The 21,789-nt window shown below is 45.2% G+C and overlaps 1 protein-coding gene across 2 annotated transcripts in view; it reads right to left on the bottom strand.

Moving 5' to 3' along the window:
• Positions 1-21,789, bottom strand: part of SLC12A7 (solute carrier family 12 member 7) — a 550,671-nt gene that overhangs the window by 126,034 nt on the left and 402,848 nt on the right. For both annotated transcript variants that reach the window (XM_082257548.1, XM_082257549.1), the window contains exons 17-18: positions 17,062-17,230; positions 12,647-12,842 (exon numbers count right to left, since the gene is read on the bottom strand). In XM_082257548.1, the coding sequence (XP_082113674.1) occupies positions 12,647-12,842; positions 17,062-17,230 (365 nt within the window). The remainder of the gene's footprint in view (positions 1-12,646; positions 12,843-17,061; positions 17,231-21,789) is intronic.

The following is a 21,789-nucleotide window of genomic DNA, read 5'->3' as shown; positions in this document are numbered from 1 at the left end:
ATCGGCCGATATCGGTTTTTCGTTGCCAATACCGATATTTTGCCATCACATATCGGTATCGGCCAATATTTTGTACATTGGCCCTTGCTGGTACAGGGCCTGTGGGTGGCTGACTGGTACAGGGCCTGTGGGTGTGGGTGGCTGGCTGGCACCGGGCTGCTGTGGGTGGATGTATGGCTGTGATACACTCCCGCGAGACTAGTCCCGACTCCAGACGAGGCTTTCCAAGTCTACACACATGTTAAGATGTCAGGTTCATGTGATATAAAAAAGAGACTAAAATAAATAATTTTAGAACTTTTTCCACCTTTTAATGTGACCTATAAACTGCACAACCCAATTGAAATACAAACTGAAATCCTTTTTTTTTTTTTTTGGGGGGGGGGGGGAGGAGAGTAAAAACAAAAACCTAAAGATCCAGGTGTTAGAATGGCCAAGTCAAAGTCCAGACCTGAATCCAATCGAGAATCTGTGGAAAGAACTGAAAACTGCTGTTCACAAACGCTCTCCATCCAACCTCACTGAGCTCGAGCTGTTTTGTAAGGAGGAATGGGCAAAAATTTGCAAAATGTGCAAAACTGATAGAGACATACCCCAAGCGACTTACAGCTGTAATCGCAGCAAAAGGTGGCGCCACAAAGTATTAACTTAAGGGGGCTGAATCATTTTGCACGCTCAATTTTTCAGTTTTTTATTTGTTAAAAAAGTTTGAAATATCCAATAAATTTCGTTCTACTTCATGATTGTGTCCACTTGTTGATTCTTCACAAAAAATTACAGTTTTATATCTTTATGTTTGAAGCCTGAAATGTGGCAAAAGGTCGCAAAGTTCAAGGGGGCCGAAAACTTTCGCAAGGCACTGTATACTGGAGGTAACCCATCATATCTTTAATTCCAAGTGTCCAATCCTTCTGTAGGTGATATACAGTATAACCAAGCAAAAATAAATAAAAAAAAACAATGAACCCCTGCACCTCTGGAAATAAAGTGAGTGTTGTAAGCTGCTGTTCACCTATTTCCAAATAGAAAATAGTGAAGCAGTACAAATATAGTTTGGTTGGTGCAGAGCTCCAAACAAAAAAACCTATACTAAACCTGGCCAGTCCCGCACCCTCCACAGCCCAGCGTTCCAGTGAGCAGTCACCAGATCTCTCTGCTCAGGGAGGTGTGAGAAGTGAGTGATCAGAGGGTTTGATCACTTAGTTCTCACTGTTAGAGCCGGCGGGGGACAATTGCAGCATCAGACTGATATTGCATCCAGTTAGGTATAATTCCCCAAAATCCCATACTTCTCTTTAAAACTTACTACAGGTGGTTGCCAGCTTGCAATAGCACCAGTAAGATTTCTACTATTTTTTCTTTTACACAATGCACTGAGGTTAATAGTTCACAGTTTTATGAGTTAATAGCTGGCAAGCACCTGTAGCAAGTTTAACTACTTGACCTCCGGAAGATTTACCCCCCTTCATGACCAGGCCATTTTTTGCAATACTACACTGCAATATTTTAACTGACAATTGTGCAGTCATGAGACGCTGTAATCAAATAAAATTCATGTCATTTTTTCCCCACAAATAGAGCTTTCTTTTAGTGGTATTTGATCACCTCTGTGGTTTTTATTTTTTGCGCGATAAACAACAAAAAAAAACTATATATATATATATATATATATATATATATATATATATACATACACACACACACACACACACACACACACACATTACTTTGTGCCAATTAATCTGTCCAGACTGTGATATTGCGGAGGACATTCTGACACTTTTGGGGACCAGTGACACTAATACAGTGATCAGTGCTAAAAAATATGCACTGTCACTGTACTAATGACATTGGCTGGGAACGGGTTAACATCTGGCGCAATCAAAAGGTTAACTAGGTGCCTAACCAGTATTTTACTAAACTATTGGGAGGTTCTTTTACTAGGGGAAGAGAAGGATTTTTTCCCAGCTTTGCAGAGATATATATCTATATATACATATATATACACACACACACACGTGATCCGTTGCAGAGGTGGCACTCTATAGCAATAAAACTGCTATAGGGCGGACCTTAAGCGGTTAAGTGAATTTTTTTTTTTCCGGTACATTTGATTTTAGTACTGCATACGGTTTTTTTTGTTTTTATAGAGAGCTGCACCAATCCAACTTTATTAGTATAACCAAGCAGTCTCTGAATTCTTGGATATAGGGATAGCGTGAAAACAACTTTCCTGGCTACCTGTACCCTCAAGCATTTAATAACAACTGCTTTGAAGATCACACAAAAACTGGATTTTTGACTTACCGTAATATCCTTTTCTCTTAAGTTCATTGACGGATGCAGTTCTCTCTGATTCATATCAGTAGGGTAATACTGCCCCTTACAGGAGTAGGACACTAGGCAGAAAAAAGTTCTGGCTACGTCGATGGGCAGTCCCGGAGGGTACACCCTCTCTCTTCCTGCATAGGATGCCAGTTTTGTATCAAAGAAGTGTCAGAAAAGTATACCAACCCAACTCAAAATAAAGGGGCGGGTACTACGTCTGTCAGTTAACCTAAGAGAAAAATGGATTTTTGTAAGATCTTACCGTAAAATCCTTTTCTCTTAAGCTCATTGACAGACGTAGTCCTCGTTGATTCAACACACTCGGGTTATGCTGCCCTCTACAGGAGTAGGACTAGACAGGAAAGAAAAACACTCTGGCCACACCTTAGGGGCAGTCCCAGAGGGTATATCCTCTCTCTCTCTCTGCTACAGCAAATCAGTTATGTCACAAAGCAGTGTTTAGAGAATTTAACCCAACCCAACTCAAAAACAGAGGGGCGGGTACTACGTCTGTCAATGAGCTTAAGAGAAAAGGATTTTACAGTAAGATCTTACAAAAATCCATTTTTCTCTGTCGCTCATTGACAGAAGTAGTCCTCGTTGATTCAACACACTCGGGACGTCCCAAAGCAGTACCACAAATGAGGGGTGGGAAAATGGAAATTAAATCCAATCTAGAAGGTCCAACCGGTGCCAACTACAAGTCTTCAATGCTCATCAATCAAAGATGAAACTCAACAGAAAATTCCAACAGAAAAAAACCCTTGAGGTAGACCACCGGTCTCCTCAAATTGCGGCCTGCAAAACCTTGCGGCCAAATGAGGCATCCGCCGATGCCATCACATCAATCTTATAAAATTTTGTAAAGGTATGTACCGACGACCAGGTGGCCGCCTTACATACCTGGACCACTGACTCCTGATGGCGGAAGGCCCAGGAAGTACTAAGCGCTCGAGTGGAGTGCGCCCTAACAGGGAACGGAGGACTCCGACCCTTAATAGAATAAGCCTGTACCACCGTCTGTCTAATCCATTTGGAGATAGTCGCGGCAGATGCAGGCAACCCCTTTCTGGGGCCATCCGTGATCACAAAAAGTGATCTTACGGAACGATTCCGTAGCTTTCAGGTATACCCTGATTGCCCGAACCACATCCAAGGAATGCAACGCATGTTCCCGATGATGATTGGGCTGAGGACACAAGGAAGGTAGTACAATATCTTCATTCAGATGAAAGTCTGAAACCACCTTTGGAAGAAAGGATGGCTTAGGATGAAGAACTACCTTATCCCTATGAATCACTAAGTATGGGGACTGGCATGACAATGCAGCCAGTTCTGACACCCTGCGTGCAGAAGTGATAGCCACTAAGAAGGCTACCTTCTGGGATAAAGTCAGCAAGGGAATCTCCCTGATGTTTTCAAAGGGAGGTTTCTGCAGAACCGACAAAACCAAATTAAGATCCCAAGGCGGTAAGGGCGCGCGGACTGGTGGAGCCAGGTGCCGCACCCCCTGGATGAAATTCCGCACCAAGGATTTTGTAGCCAAAGGCTTCTGAAAGAAGATTGCTAATGCTGAAACCTGACCCTTGATGGTGCTCAAGGCTAGTTTCTGCTCAACCCCCTTTTGCAGAAAGGCCAATATTCGGGTCACCGAATAGGTACGTGGAGGAATTCCTAACGATTCGCACCACGCGATATAAGTCTTCCATGTGCGATAATAGACCTTGCTGGAAGTCGCTTTCCTTGCCTTAATTAGAGTAGGAATAACTGATGCTGACAAACCTCTGTCCTTCAGTACCTGGGTCTCAATGGCCAGGCCATTAAAACCAGCGACTGTAAAGCACGATGGGAGATCGGTCCTTGAGACCGCAGACACTCTCTGAGAAGAAGTTCCCAAGGAACGTCCGCGACTAGCATGTCCAAGTCAGCCAGACCGGCTTGAAGAGGCCATCCTAGAATTTCCAGGACAACTGGCGCTGACTGGATCCGAACCAGGCTGCCCTAGAGCTATCTGGCCCCGGCCATCCGACAAAGTCTGATCGTTCTCTGTTCCCACACATTTATCAGACACCTGATTCCTATCAGGAGTGGTGATTTCTCCTGGTTGAACCACAGGGACCGAAGTCACCCGGCTAGAGGCTCCTTGGTCTGTCTGTTCAACCGGATCAGATTCTTGTGGGGAACTGAGGCTAATCTTTGGAAAAGGTAAAGAAAATGATCTGTTCAGGGAACGGTAACTACCGCTCCCTGTAGTACTTAGATGTTGGAAGGGAAGAATCGCACCGGTAGCAGTGGTCGATGCTCGATCTAATGCAATGAATACCGGTGAAGACGTCCCCCCACCCTCAAGCCGGGTGGGGGCGCACCTTCAGGCCGTGTAATCCTTTGCTTCAGGTTTGGCTGAGTCGGTCTTTTGTCTGTCCGACCAGCCCTTCTTGAACCCTCCTGGTCTTGCCCTTCCCGCTTGCTCCAGCTGAGCGAACGAACCCTTTATGGGCGGTAAAGGAAGGTCCCCGCTTGTTAGGAGGTCCTTTAGCTTTAGCAGCCTGTGGCAAAAAAGTGCTTTTGCCCCCAGTGGCATCCTTAATGATCTCATCTAGGGTGGCCCCAAATAGGCGATTCCCCTGAAAGGGGAGATTCGTCAAGGTTTTTTTGGAACCTAGGTCCGCTGACCAGCATTTTAACCACAGTACACGTCTGAGGATTACCGCTGACATAGATGCATGCCCTAATAGGGGGGCAGCATCCAAGGCTGCGTCACAGATAAACTGTAGTCCTTGTATAATCTGTTCCATCAAATCAGATGTTGCCTGGGGGATATCTTTCCCCTTCAGGTCCTGGCGCACCAATCTCGCCCATTCCGTTAATGTCTGAGACACTAAACCAATGACAATTACTGGTCTAAAGGCTGACCCTATCAGGGAAAAGATAGTGCGGGACTCCGCTTCTACTTTCCGATCCACCGAATCCTTAAAGGAAGAAGCGTCCTCCACCGGAATAACCGTGGCTTTATTCAGTTTGGAAATAGGTGGATCCACCACTGGTGGTACCGTCCATTTCTTAATGAGGGATTCCTCAAACGGATAGCGTCTAGCAATGCGCTTGGAAATAGTAAAGGTACGCTTAGAATGCTCCCATTCTTCTTTAATTTTATTACCAAAACACTTGGGTACAGGAAAAACCTTCACCGTTTTGGTGGGTTTGTTAGTACCAAAGAGAATCTCTGTTTCAGTTGCCTCTGCCGGTAAAACCTCAAGTCTTAAGGTTTCCCGAACCGCCACAACTAGTGCGTCCACCAATGCTTCTTCCTGAATTATGGCGGAAGCATGAACGTCCTCCTCACTGTCTGAGGGAACTTTACCTGAGACAACAGCCCCTGCAGAGGGACCTGCAGCTGCAATGACCATCTCAGAATCTGAATCTGAAGTATCAGATGATATAGGGGTAGGCGGGGGTCGCTTTCTTGACCCCCGTTCCTGACAGGCCGTCTCCACCCGAGCCACCAAAGACTCCAAAACTGCTGTAAATGCATCCATACTCTGTGCACCGGCGGGTCCCGCGGCCCCCTCGAGGGAAACAGGTGGGGGTACTTGTGTGGCAGGGTCCATGATAATTCCAGATGCTACCCGGAAAAAATCAATTTGCCAAAAAAAATAAAACCACTTTTTTCCTTTTTTCAGACCCCCAGCGCCACAAAGCCCCTCAGTGTACCTGCTTAGGGACCCCTATAGAGCGAGAGAGAGAGATAGACCCCAGGGCTCACCACTTGATGCTCAGAGTTTCAACTGCAACTTGTCTCAGCACTGTCTAGAGCAGACAGGAAGTCTCTTGGCTGGCTTCCCGGGAAGAAAGGAGGCGGCTCCGCCCCTCTGCACGCCTTCCGGCGCCTCCCCTAGCTCCACGAGGTGTTTGAGTCACCTCAAGCATGGCCGCCCCCATGCTGGAGACACGAGGCTACGCCAAAATGGCGGCCTCGTGCGATCTACCAGACAATGGCGGCGGCCTGCACAGAATAGCGGCATGCCTGCAGAAGGATCTCAGCCTCACAACCCTTCACCCTCATGGTGGTCAGCGTGGTCGGCGGTACCGGACCCTGGCGGGCCGTATGCGGTCCGTGGCAGTCGGGAGGCATCTGTTTAGCTGTAGCTGGAGGAATGATCTGGAATGCAGTATACATATATAGACATCGCCCTGTGGCTTCTGACAGGTAGGATACTTTATACTATCACAGTAAAGTTCTAGTACTGCCACTGACTTCATCATTTTAACATCTTTGCAATTAGATTGTCAGCTCCCAAACCAAGCCTCCTGGCTTTTTGTTCACAAAAATCACACTCAAACAGGGGGATCTGTGACATGTTATAGGATAGAGGGAAGACCCATCCTTACCATTACAGCGAGGGGCCCGCGTTCACCACAAGACCCGTCAGGGGGAAAGGGGGAACATACTACTCACCATACCGGAACCAGGCGGGCGCCAATTCCTGACTGTACCCCTCTCCACCGAGGTGGGAGGGCTGCTGACCAGTACGGACGCCGTGACTCATGGTTTTAGGCGTTTCGGCGAGACGTTTAACTCGCAGGGTCAGTCCCCGTCCAGTGGGACTATGTCGCGGCCGACCCAGCGCGGAGCTATGGCCTGCACGCGCTCGTAGGCTGAACTGGGGTGACCACTGGATCTCAACATCCAGCCCGTCGCCCAGTTCAGCTTTCTTGCTTGAAGATCTCACAGGAACACTGGAGAAAAAAAGCTGTCTAAAAAATCTTTTCCAAGAAAAAAATCCTGCCAGGACCGAAGATCCCAGCAAGGTATCTAGGTCCTTACTCCTAACTAGACAGAAAAAAACTGATTTGCTGTAGCAGAGAGAGAGAGGATATACCCTCTGGGACTGCCCCTAAGGTGTGGCCAGAGTGTTTTTCTTTCCTGTCTAGTCCTACTCCTGTAGAGGGCAGCATAATCCGAGTGTGTTGAATCAACGAGGACTACTTCTGTCAATGAGCGACAGAGAAAAGGATTTTACGGTAAGTCAAAAATCCAGTTTTCTCTATCGTTCATTGACGGACGCAGTTCTCTCTGATTCATATCAGTAGGGACGTCCCAAAGCAATGCCATAAAATGAGGGGTGGGAACAGCAGAAAAGAACAAGTCCCCAAGGCCAAACATAGCCGACCAGGCAACATAGGACTCATCAGCACAAAGGATGAGGCCCACCTGAAAACAACAGTAAACACCCTCAAGGAAGGCCAAAAGCTGTCCAAACAGCAGCCAGCAAAAAACCTTGCGGCCGAAAAGAGGCATCTGCAGATGCCATCACATCCACCTTATAAAATGTGGTAAAGGTGTGAACAGACTACCAGGTAGCTGACTTGCAACCTGGAGCACAGGTGCCCACAAGGCGAAAAGCCCAGGAAGCACTAGGCGCCCAAGTAGAACGCGCCGAAACAGGGAAAGGTAGGACCTGACTCCTAATTGAATAAACCTGCACCACCGTCTGTCTGATCCATCCGGGAATAGACGCAGGCAGTTCCGTTCACGGGCCATCCGTAAGTACAGAGAGCGAGCCTGACTCACAAAAAGACTCTGTAGTCGCCAAGTACACCTGGAGTGCCCGCACTCTAAACAGAGTAAGCAATGCACATTCCTTAGGATATGAGGGCTCAGGACACAAGATAGCAAAACAATGTCCCCGTGCAAGTAAACACCAGAAACCACCTTCGGAGGGAAGGACGAATCCGGACGAAGTACCACACCTGAAAAGGGAACACCGGAAGAGCTGGAGCAAAGCGCACTGCCCAACGAAGAATTGACACATCCAAGGCCGCAAGGACACCCTTGGTGCCCCCTTGGTGAATGACATAAGCCACGGTCCTGGGGTAGTCGATTGAACGTGCATCGGGCAGCTGCAGGTGCCCGATCCAGTGAACCAGGCAAAAGTGGATCGTTCTCCAGGGACCATACTCCCGAAGCAGAGAACCTGCCGAGGCCTGCTTTCCACCCAGACAGGCTTGCATCCGCGGTGATAAGTGTTCAGGAAAAAGGGGAGAGAGGATTCCAGCTCAAGACTCCCTGGTCAGCCAGCTCAGCCGGATCCGAAAGTTCAGAGAGTTTGGATTCTAGTCCCATTCAAGAAGGATCGCCTTCTGGGGGATCCCCGAGAGGGATTGAGCGAAAGGGACCGTCTCGAAAGACGGCACCATCAGTCCTAGAACTCGCATACAGGTCCAAAGGGACGACCATGTGCGGGACATGAACCGCAGTCTGAAGTTCCAAGAGCCTTTTTCCCGGAAGGAGAAAACACCCTGACTAAGGGCGAGTCCAAAGTCAGGCCCATATAGTCCAGTCTCATGGAAGGGACCATGGATGACTTCTGAAAGTTTAGAACCCACCTGAACTCCTCCATAGTTCTCGTGGGGTCTTCCAAATCCATTTGTCAGCACCGTAGGAGACTCCACATGGAGAAGCAGATCGGCCAGGAACCCCGGACCGGTATGCCCTGCTGCCGCAACAGCGCCAGGGCCGGAGCCACACCTTTGTGAAGACCCCAGTAGCATAAGCGAGAACCAAGGGCAATGCCACAAACCGATAGAGATCCTTCCCCACGGCAAAAAACTGAAAACCCGTAGGTGTCCCGAACATAACAGGATGTGAAGGTAGGCAGCTTAATGTCTATGGAGGCCAGGAATCCCCCCGATGCAGGGAAGCCACCGCCGTGCGAACCGATACCAACTTGAATTTTTGATTTGCACGGAACCATCAAAGGACCAGTTGGTCCAGCTTGTTGAACCAGAGGCTGAACTGCCCCCACAGAGCGCCAGTAAGCGATCCGGGGACAGCCGTACATTGGAAGGAAAAAAACGTTACCAGAAATAAACGGATCGGGACTCGATCTTGCAACTGGACCGCATGATGACCTGAACCCAGCAGCCTGGGATCCGGGCCAGCCGCAGGTCCTCGACCGGCAAGGATAGATGGGTGAGGAAGCACCTTTAGGCCGAGTAGGCCTAGTCCGCAGGTCTGGAAAAAACCGATCTCATGTTCTCCAGACCAGGGTAGTGTGGAACCACACGTGGGAGTCTGGAAGGACTTCGCCACATCGACCGTCCCCGAGGGACGAAGAAATAGTTTGCGAGCCGAAAGGGAAGAACCCTGACTACAACGAAGGCCCTTACCCTTGTTAGCTTGTGGAAGAAAACACTCTTCCCCCTGTGAGACCATTATATAATGTCATCCAGGGCAGCGCCAAGAGGCGATCCCCCTGAACAGGGAGATCCATTAAGACAGTCTTAGAAGTTTGATCCAAAGACCAACACTAGGGTCAAGTAGACGCTGGCTAACCGCCGCCGAAAACGACAAGGTGACCCATACAAGGGAGCCTCGACCAGCGCGGCATCACAAACAAATTGCAGCCCCTGCGCCAGCTGGTCCAACAGCTCTCCCAGGCCAAGAGGGACATGCCCCACACCAAGTCACGGCGGTGGAACTCTGCCCATCAGGCAGAGTCTGCGTGGCAAGGGAAAACAAACACTGTTCCCAGTGCAGACAATACCAGAGAGTACAGATCGCAGGCCACAGCCCGCGTCATCCTATCCCTCAAGTCCTTACAGGATGGGGATTCCTCCACTGGAACAACGGTAGTCCCATTCAGCCAAAGGCGGAACAGTCCTCTGTACCAGAGACTCCCCAAAAGGGCAACGTCTAACGGCTGCTTACACACCCCAGGGGAATGTCTCAGGATGGTTCCCTCGTACATGAGCAGCCAGCAAAAACAGCAGCTGCTGATGGCATGTGAGCCACCTGCGTCCCAGGCGCAGCCGCTGCTGTGACCCCCAAATCGAAGGGTGTCACGCACCGAAACAGCCAGTGCATCCAACAGCGCCTGTCGCGGCTAGGGAGGTAGAAATGTCATCTTCATCACGCGAGGAGACAGGGTGCGAGGTAACAGACCCAGGAGGGAGGCCCCACGTCTGCGGCAGCTGAGCCAGACTCAGACTCCGAGACCTCAGATGGGTAGGCGGAGAAACGTCTCAGCGCACCCACCACCTTCACCCGGGCCCAAATGCTTCCCGAACTGCAGAAAAGGCATTGACGGACAGTGGAGATCCAGAAAGCCCTGCGGCCTCGGTGAGGGGTTTAGGTGGGAACAAATGGCCTGCAGGGTCCATAGTGAACCTTAGGAACCCGCGAGCAACTTTTAAAAAAATTACGTTTTTTTTTTTTAAAGCGGCCCCACAGTACTACAGCGTCCCCTGGAGGTCAGGCGAACGCTAACAGACCCCCACAGAGAGGGGGAGACCACCTTCATGACACACTGTCCTCCAGGCACTCCCACCTGCCTCCACAGCAAAAAATCTACTGCAAAAAGACCGAAAACGGGTGTACCAAGATGGCCGCTCCCATAAAAGCAGACAGAGGCTACAACAAAATAGCTGCCCCCTGAATCGGGGGTAATCTGGGCCCACAGGGGGACCCCCAAACGCCCATCCACATCAGAAAACCCCACCAAGGGCCCCCCCCTGCAGGATCAGTTGAGCCCCGCGGACAGCGCACTCCCCCAGCCCCCCATGCGGCCTGCACACTAGGCCCCTGCCTCAGGTAGGCCCAAACAGTCCCCCACATGGGAGGGGGTGATGGAGAGGAGCGGGGTCACAACAGGACAGAGGGAACCCTGGAGTGTGAAGGTCCGACCATCGCAGAGAAAGGGCCCACGTCCACCCCAAAATCTGCCAGGGAAGGTGGGGGATGTTTACTCACCATACCGAGAACACAGGCGGGCGCCATCTCATGACAGGACCCCACGCCACCGGAGTAGGGGGGCTGTCGGCCAAATAGGAATGCTGCGACATCAGCCTAGACCCTGTCGTGTGCGTCCTGGCGAGACGTTTAACTCGCGGGGGGCCAGTCCCCGTCCAGCGGGACCATGTCGCCGCGGACCCAGCACGGAGCTAAGGCAGGCACGCGCTCGATGGCCAGACTGGGGTGACCACTGGATATGGGGGTCCAGTCTGTCGCCCATATCTTTTAACCACTTAAGCCCCAGAAGATTTTACCCCCTTCCTGACCAGGGCCTACTTTGCGATTCGGCACTGCGTGACTTTAACGGACAATTGCACGGTCGTGCGACACTGTACCTAGACGAAATTGACGTTCTTTTTTTCCCCACAAACTGAGCTTTCTTGGTGGTATTTGATCACCTGTGCGATTTTTTGATCATGTGCTATAAACAAAAATATAGCGTCAATTTTGCAAAAATAACAATATTTTTCACATTTTTTTATATGAAATTCCCCCCCCCCCAAAAAAAAAGTAAAAATCAACATTTTTTAACATTTTCGGCCAATTTGTTTTATGCTACATATGTTTGGTAAAAAGAATCTCAAAAAGCGTATTTTGATTGGTTTGCGCAAAAGTTATTGCGTTTACTAACAAAGGGAAAGATTTTTGTCATTTTTGTTGTTTTTTTTTTTTAACGCGTAATGGCGGCGATCTGCGATTTTTTTTGCGGTACTGCGACATTGCGGCGGACAGACTGACATTTTTGACACTTTTGGGGTTACCAGTGACATTTCTACAGTAATCAGTGCTATACATTTGCACTGTTACTGTAAAATTACACTGGCAGTGAAGGGGTTAACTTTTTTTTGAGAGGGAGGGGTGGTGTGTGTCCCTAGGGGTGTGATTCTAACTGATTGGCTGTGGCTTGAGGTGTAGGAACAGTGATCAACGGTTCTACATAGTGGAACCATATGATCACTGTTTCTACACAGGGGAGAATGACAGGCGGCTTGTTTACATCAGCCGCCTGCCTTTCTCCCTCTGCACCGACGATCGCCGAGTGACACACGCGCAGGGGGGGTCCGTGACCGCGCCACCTAGACCCTTACAGGCTAGCGACGTAGTACTACATCGCTCTGCCTGTGAGGGGCTGACCGCCGCAGTAAATAGTCGTGCGGCGGTCGGCTTGCGGATAATTGCTATAAGATCTCACAGGAAAAGCGATCCGGAGAAAAAAAAGACTAGCTAAAAAAAATCTACAAAGATCCCAACAAGGAACTAGTTCCTTACTCCTGACTAGGCAGATTAAAACTGGCATCCTATGCAGGAAGAGAGAGGGTGTACCCTCCAGGACTGCCCATAGGCGTAGCCAGAACCTTTTTCTGCCTAGTGTCCTACTCCTGTAGGGGGCAGTATTACCCTACTGATATGAATCAGAGAGAACTGCGTCTGTCAATTAAGGATAGAGAAAACACTTTATTACTATATTTCTCTACAACACTTGAAATGAAGGACAAAAATTGTTCTACAGCAAAATATACTCACCAACAAAGTTCTTCCAGCTGTAAGGGTTGTTAGGCTGTTTCCATGTTTGTGGCCAAGCCATTAAAACAGTGTTGTGTTTCATGCCACCAAGTCCAGCTGACTGAATCAAATGCGACATGCCATCACGTAGATTTGATGAAACAACTAGTTGACAGAATCCTTTGGTCTTCTCAGCAGTCATTAATGCTTGGATATTCTTAAACACGTGAATAGGAAAAAAATTACCTTATAATGAAACGCTAATCCGAAAATGCAATGCAACTTGTAATAAAAGTTACACCCAAAATATGTATAGATATATTCATAAACTTTATCAACACTGTAAAAAATGTCCTGTGTAATAATTGCACACACCAGTAATGCAACAGATAGCCTTAGTAATGCAAAAGCCCAATTACAGTTTTGGTCTTGCAACACATTTTCATTTTTCCCTCTGGAAATCATGTTGTCTTAGGCCTGACACACATGGTTTGAATCTGCCCTCTGTTTCCAAACAAATGCTCCCCTTTATTGACCAGCTCTTTTAGAGATGAAAAATCTTTAAAAATGTTGAAGCCATAAGAAAAAATAATGTTTTTTCCCTGTTTTTCCTCCCGGAAAAAATGAAAACTTTAGTGTAGATTAGTTTTACAAATTGAAAGTAATTGTTACACTGGGAATGTTAAATGCAGCATATGTAAAAGTATTATGTTTGAATTAAAGTACAGCATTTTCAGTAAATAAACTAAACTTGCTGTTTAACATTTTATTTTTTACAAATGGCATAACAAGGACTGTATAGCTTAAAAACATTTCAACTATAAATGAAAACAGGTAACCACCCCCTTTCCCTCTTAATAATTTAACACTTTCTGCCAATATGCATTTTTACTTATTAAAGAGGAAGTAAACCCTCCTCTGCAACTTTTACCTATAGGTAAGCCTATGATAAGGCTTACCTATAGGTACTGTAAATATCTCCTAAACATGTACTGTTTAGGAGATATTTACCTTACATGCAGCCAGTGACGTCATTGGGGCATGCGCTCTGAAGGAACGACCGCTGGTGCCGTTCCTTCAGAGCCCCGTGCCGTGACCGTCGGCTCCCGCGCGCAGGAGTGACGTCACTGCGGCTCCGGCCAATCAGATGCCCGGATGCCGCGATCCCGGAAGACGGGCAACTGGACATGTCGCCCGTCATACAGGTAAGCGGGCGGCACGGCGGGGGCTCGTTCTAAGGTAAGTATTTCATAATGAGCTAGTATGCGATACATACTAGCTCATCATGTGTTTCTCTATCAGGTTGCAAAAAAAATAAAAAAAATTGTATGGGTTTACAACCTCTTTAACAATGCTGATCCTGAAGCATATATTGCTCTTATATGAGCTTGTCCAAATATCTCCTGATTTCCAGGTGTCATTTTCTCTATAAATGAAGGTTTTGTGTATTTTTGTCAGGCAGTGGTTTGTAACACTTCCTTACTTAAAGCTGCTGTGGGTAAAGAAACACTTTGTGATGATCCAGAAGCAGCAGAAAGTGTTTCTGGGAAGACAACTCTGGACGGAAAAGCTACTCGCACTTCCATAAAATTCAAATTGCAGCTTTGCTCTAAGCAGAAACTGCACTGTTGAAATGTTTCCAAACTCTAGATGTTGGTCTCACCATTTTAATGAGGAAAAAACAATTTACTAACCAGACCAGAGGTATACATTATGCTGTGATGGTGGGTTATATTAATAGGAATCGTTTAAAGGTTAACAAAGATAAACTAATTTGTCAGACAAATGTACCTTACCTGTCAGTTAGGGCCTGATAGGACAGAAAGCTTCATCTACTGTACCCCAACAATCACCCAATTGCAGGAAATACAAGATGAAGCCCACAAGCAAACTCAACTGAAGCCTTTTCCCTGCAGTGCCTCCTAGTGGCAGAAATGCATATTTTACTTGTTTGAGAACTGCATTGGGAAGCACGGTGTTACTTATATTGTATTTCAGGATTTTCTTGCCTTCAGCTGAGAGAACATGTAATAATATAAGACTTTACATAAAGTCACATAAATCTTTTATTAGGTCTTCATGTTATACATTTTGAATACTGTGGCATAGATACATTACTTATCATTGTAAATTACCATATTCCAAACTTTTTTTTTTTTTTGCAGAAAAAAAAGCAAAAAAAATTGGCTACGAAAAAAAAATTTTTTTCCAGGCCTTCCCATCTCTAAGCTCTTCAGCTTCTACCCTGCAGTTCTATCCAGCACAGCAGTCTGCCCACTACCCATGCCTGGGGACATGACAGCAAAACCTCCAGTCACATACCCCAGTCTGTCCTTCATTCACTGCCGCATTCACTCTTAGGATGCCTGAAAACTGCAGGTCCATTCCTCCTCCAGCTTCTGCTAGTATAGGGTAGGACAGACTGCTGCAGCTCCCTCTTCCTCACTGCTCAACCCTTTTGGTTTAAAAGCACCCCCCCCCCCCAACAATCCTCAATAAATATTTATTTAGGATTTAAAATTTGTTTAAATAAGTAGCCTTTATTCAAATTTGGTGATTTTATCATAAGGGGCCTTGCTAAGAAACTTGCTGTTTTAGAGTGACAGTTTTGGAGTCTCTTATTCCTGTTCCTGCATTGCTACATGCTACCATGGTGGAAACAACAAGCTTCAGTGCTGACACACTTTGCTAAGGCATGATCTACTGTTGTCCCTATCAGGAAGCCAGGCCAGAGCAATGGTGTGCAGTTGATGCTGCAGCAAGTACATGTAGACGGGAAGTAGCTAAAAAAAAATTTGGCGATCAACAACACTGAAAAAAGTATTTTTGGGGGAAAGAAACTGCAATTGTTTATGTGTTAGAAATCGAAATGACAAGCAGTTAGGGTTTAGATCTACAAAAATACAATATTTTGTTTATTAGAGAAGGTATTGTAAACTTTACAGATGATTTTTTTAGTGTGTGATCCTAAAATTAGTCAAAAACAAAACTTCTCAAATGCTCAGGGCTGCTTTACACCACAACGCAAACATTATGCCATTTGCACGGGGATGCATTAATATGCATGTCCAATGTGTTTGTGATGTATTTACTTGCAGTTTAAATGCATTTTTCTTGTGCTGCATTATCGCGTGCCTATGAGACCTCACAGCCTCAGAAAGATGATAGCAGGAAGGGGGAAAAAACTTTATTTAAAAAAAAAAAAAAAAATCTTTATTTGTACTGCCCAATCACATGCAGACGCTCTGTGTTTCAATGTAATACAGGGATGTATTGAGCAAAAATAATACATGCATTATTTTAGCGTAACGTCAGGGCAGTGCAGCACATAGATGTGAACAACACCGATTTAAAGTGTCATTAAATCCAAAATCATTGGACTTCTGTGTTCAGAGTGCAAACCCTGTATAGCCCAATCTTCTACATTGCCCCCCAGACTGTGAATGCTCCATTTTCAGTATAGAGAAGCAGGGCATGTCCGCTTTCCTCCCCAGCAATCCACCCACTGTGATACTCCTGCCTGTCATATGGGGCGGTCATTGACAATGGATTACTTCCTCTTCTCTTCCATCCTGTGATCTAGCCCATATGACATGGGTGATCACATTACCATTAATAAAATAATAATAATAAAAAAAAAATTATCTAAATGGAAATGCTTGCTTATATAAATTGGCACGGTTTACCTAAAACACACAATATTCGTTTTCACTCCAAGGGTGGGTGGAGTTTGTTTATTAATGGTGAGGCAGAGTTTATGGGGATAGACTTCTCCTGCTCATGGAGGCTAGAGAGTCTGACAGGAAAAGTCAATCCACATAAAAACTCGCCTTCGCTATCAATCAACAAACTCCGCCATAAGCATAGAATTGGTAACGTAAATTGTGTGTTTTAAAAAAACAATGGAAACGTATATAAAAAAGCATTCATTCCATTATGTTTTTGAATATTATTTTTTCAATTAGATAATTAATTTCTTTTCATTTACTAATGGTCGTATGACCATATCACCCATGTCAGGTGGGCTGGGTCACATGGGGAGAAAAGAGGAAGTAATCCACTCTAAAATCTGTGGCTGGAGCCACCCCGTATAATGTGCATGCTGTGAATGAGTTTTACCCATATATTGCAGTTACCTGCAGTTGAGCTGCATAATGATCACACAACTGCCTTACAAAAGATTGATTCAAAGGTATTTACAAATCAATCATTCTATTGTACAATATCGCCCATGATTGTAACCCCATTATACCCTGCACATATGTTGAAGCATGTGGAAATTGGATTAATCACACTTTAAAGCAAAGAGATTATCGTTGTGGTTGTGTTGGGCAATGATGCTCAACACACAATGGCTCTGTTGTGAACTGCCCCATATGTGTTTATAATATTTTATTACTTAATGAAAAAATAAAATTAACTCAAAATGTACATACTTCTTCTCCTTTCTGTGCTTCTACATGTTTATCCAGAAATGTGCCTTGCAGCACTGAGCCCACAATGGTCAGTCCTTTTCCAGCCTTAAGCTGAGTTGTTAGTGAAAGCAGTCTGGGATGTTTTACATTCTGCTCTGAATCCAGGTTGAGCAGCACCAAAATCTGAGGTCTGAAAGATACATTTTTTTTTTTTTTTTAAAGTTCTGTTAAAGAAGTGTTATCAAGAATATTCAATCCATAAAAATTGTCATTGAAAATTATTTCAATATCAATCCCCATTTGCAAACCCATAGATTTCCCCGGAAATGTAATTAATTCTCTCTAGGGATGACAATGGTGTGAACCAGACTGGGCTATAACAGACTGAGAAACATAAGGACTATTACAGCCAAGGCTACCAGTGATGGTATTCAAGAGGAAAAGCAAGAAGTACAGAGCCCATCTTCAACATTCTTCTCTGTTAAATCATTACACTTCTTGTGGCTGTTCTGTACTCTTCCGATACAGACAACTCATCAGATTCAATATCACTCACTTAACAATCAAATATTACATTGCCCGAGTGGAATGCCTCATTGGAAGCAGAACTTTTGACATCTATTTTTCCTTACCTACCTTTGCCCCAAGCAAAAATAAAAAACCTTGTGGTGATCAAATATCACCAAAAGAAAGTTCTATTTGTGGGAAAAAATGACATAAATTTGGTTTAGGTACAGTGTTGCATGACCGCGCAATTGTCATTCAAAATGCAACAGCGCTAAAAGCTGAAAATTGGCCTGGGCAGGACGGGGGTGAAAGTGCCCTGTATTGAAGTGGTTAAAAAAGCAAAGAAGTTAAAAGAAAAAGCATTAATATATGGTGCTTGATTAACTGTACATGGCCACCTATTACTAGAGTCACATGACAAAATAATTTTATCCCTGGGCACATATATTATATATATATCCCTATATGTATAACACAATGTCGATGGTTTCAAGATCATAATTAAAAAAACAGGGCCTCATAAAAATGATTTATAGCTTAGCATGTCATTGAGTCCTGGGGCCTCTCTACAAATAACTCTCTTATCTAGATCTCCATCTCGTGGATCTTCCGGATCTTTTCCCAGCACACAAATAAAAAAAGGCCGAAAAGTTTGAAAAAAAAAAAAAAAAGTTTTTTTGTTTACATTCTGATATGCAGCATTAGTGAGCACTGATAAGCGGAACTGATGGGCACTGATAGGCGGTACTAATGGGCACTGATAGGCGGTACTAATTGGCACTGATGGGCTGCACTGATAGATGGCAATGATGGGCGGCACTGACAGGCTCCTTGAGCACGAATTGGCATCCCTGGTGGCATGGGTGGGCATTCCTGGTGGCCATGGGTGGGCAATCCCTGGTGGCTCTAGTGGCATTTCCCCAAGGGTCTGCACTGGTAATCAATGCTCTGATTTCCAGCACAGACACCCCCCTGTCAGGAGAGCCGCAGATCGTCTCTCCTCTACTCGTGCCTGTCAGGCACGAACTGAGGAAAGCCGATCAACGGCACTTCCTATTTACTATGTGACCAGCTGTGATTAGACACAGCTGGTCACATGGTAAAGAGGCTACGTCATAGGCTCTTTACCAGGATCTGAGATGTGGTGTGTCCGTGTGACACACCTCACCACTTATCTCCGCTCTGTGCGCCCTCCGGTCTGACCACGTATCATATATTACTAACGGTCATATAACGCCCAGCCAGGATAGAGCAACCACTTTGCGGCCGTCATTTTGCTATATGGCGGGTGGGAAGTGGTTAATCATATATAAAAAAAAATTTATATTTTATCCAGAGACTCCTTGTTTGGCCTGTACAGTCCGATTTTTCTTTGGTTTTTGGCTTCAATACGAACAGATGATAGCCTAGACTGTCAGGCAAATATACATATCATCATCCCATGTTTCACCTCTTAAAAACAAGGGTGTCCTATGTAGGATGTCCTACAGGCAGCAAATGGTTAAGCTACAGGCAGTTTAACCTGCTCCTTAACATGGATTTAAAAAAAGAGTGAAATATTAGCTACACGGCTTACCACTGGTATAGGGATCTTAATAAAAGAGCTCAACAATGTTTTATCTCAAACCAGCAAGCTAGCAGCAATAGTAATTTTTCTACTCAATACCACAGGCAAATACTGTGTATACTCTTAATTAACTATAAATTGTTATTTATTATTGTTTATTGTACTCAAATCTACTTATTTTGTTCAAGGCGCTACACTATTGCTTTTTACATTTGTGTTGGAAGGTTTTAGTTATACTATCTTTTGTGTTAGCAGCCTCACTCAAATGTATTTATCACAGCGCAGATAATACAATTCACAAGATAAACTTGAATGATGAGCTGCCATATTCACGTAAAATCAGTGGAATGAAAGGCAGTCTGCTCCCCTCAGAAATTGTGAAAAGAATGTCAGTCAGTCTAGGAGTTTCAATGGCTGCGAGATAAGCTTGCACAACATTAATATTATTAAGAGAAAACTCCTTGTGATGTGGAGAAGGATAGAGAGAGGGAGCACAATATCCTGGTCAAGGTGAAAGGATGAAATCATCAAAAAGAAGGCCTTGGGCCTCAATACAACCTTGTTCTTGTGCAACACAAGAAAAAGGCTACTTACAGGCTACAGGTCCATGGAAGAAAAATCTTAGATAGGACCATATCCCAGATACTCTGTTCTAGTGATAACTTCCAGAGGTTCAGAATCCATCTGAACCTGTTTGGTCTTTAGAATCTGTTGGACAATGGCCAGTATGATCGGTGCTGATGCTTTCCTCAGTTAGAAGTTTTCAAAAAATCACAGAACTGGAACTCCCCAAGAGCAAAGCACAGCCAGCACAGGGGCCAGCACCTTCATGAATACCCAAGGTGCAGTGGACAGTTAAAAGGAAAGGACCATGAACGGGTAGTGTTGTATGTCCACAGCGAAGTAGCAGCATTTTTGTACTAGAAACAAAGGGCTATGTAGGCAGGCATTCTCACCCATCAGATTTTATGAAGAATTTTTGATTAGAGAACCATCAGATCCAGTATGGGGTGAATGCTCTTGTTGGCTCTGGGAACAGGAAACTGGTTTGAGTAGAACCCCTGAAACCTTTCCCCTTATGGGACCAGGAATATGACACTTTGAGCCAAGGAAGTGAAAAAACCAGGAAGCATGGAGGTCTCTATGTTTTTGTGGGGAAGATGGAAAGTTGGACAACATGAAGCGGGTCAGTGGTAAAGGCAAACTATAGCCTGTAACCACCAGACACCACTCTTTGGACCAAGGCATCTAAATTTCCTGGAACCAGATGGCTGCTTGTGCAAGCAACTAGCCACTCACTATCAGAAGCAAGGAGGGCTTAATTTTACAGGTCCAGGATTTGTTCCAGAGTAGGTTCCCAGGCTTGGGAGAAAAGAAAAGGAGCTTTTCCTAGACTGGGCCTAGCCTTCTATTTATTCGGCAAAAAAGAGTGCAATTCTTACACTGACTACCTTAATATAGTCAAGGGATGCACCAAAGAGGCATTGCTCTTTGAAGGGCATGTACCGTATGTGCTTCTTGCAAAGCTTTTCAGCAACCCAACACTTGAGCCAAAGGGTCCTTCTCATGTGAAATGAAGAGCGTCCTATGTAGATAACTAGGTGCATAACAGCATAAGCTCCAATTGTTGGAGCCCAAAGAATAGAACCAGGATTAGGTAAATAATAAGTGCAGCGCTAAGTAAATGTGACATGAAGTTGATACATAGTCAAAAATACAATATAAATGATAGACATTGTCAATAAATAATTAGTGGCATGAGATTGAATCAAATAAAGTCCCATAAAATTGGAATAAATATATATACATATATAAAGGTGAGTAAAGTCCCAAAACGTGACAAATCCTGATGCCAGGAAAGGTTACAACTTAAAGTGAGATGAATCCCGTCACCACATGAACATATGAAATGGGCGCTCACCAGATGCTGTGGGCCTGTACTATCATATGACAAACAGACCAAACAGGCTTTTGAGAACATCCAGATTCCTCCTAAAAAGTGACCAGAGATGTAGTTCCAGGCTCATGAGGAAGCAGGGGGAGAAGCAGAATATCCCTCATACATCAGAGCGCATGGAAGCCAAGAAAAAAAGTGCACATAGCGTAATACTGCTAACAAACTTAATAAAAAAGCAGAAATTGCACTTACAAACATCTGATGGTTACAGGCAATATATACATAAGGCAAAGAAGTCTAATGGAGGCTATTGTATTTTTGACTATGTATCAACTTCATGTCACATTTACTTAGCGCTGCACTTATTTTTTACCTATTTCTTTTTTAACTAAATTTTTGGTGTTAGCGCTTAATAGACCACACCTTATTTCTATAATAGAACCAGGATCTCTGCCATATTCTTTGCACTGACACTTTAAGGTCTGACAGAGAGACATGGCCACAACAGCAGATGGCAGGGCAGGGCCTGCAAGGGCAAAGAGGGCCTTAAGGATCGCCTCTAGGCATTCAAAAATAATACTAACTATTCATTAGTTCTGAGCCTGGAAATATGTAAAGTATTCGGGAGGTCCATTATTTATCTTAAAAAAGTTCTTAACAACTTAACAAAGGCAGATTATTCATTTTTAATGGGCTGCCAATACACAAAAAAAACTAGACAAATGTCCTTTTTTTGTGCATTGGCAGCCCATCAAAACATTTAGCACTACAACACAGA

The sequence above is a fragment of the Pelophylax lessonae genome (assembly GCF_965119305.1).
Source record: "Pelophylax lessonae genome assembly, chromosome: 5".
Classification (NCBI taxonomy): Eukaryota; Metazoa; Chordata; class Amphibia; order Anura; family Ranidae; genus Pelophylax; species Pelophylax lessonae.
The sequence above is the reverse complement of the archived record's forward strand: the minus strand, read 5'-3'. Positions and strand labels throughout refer to the sequence as shown.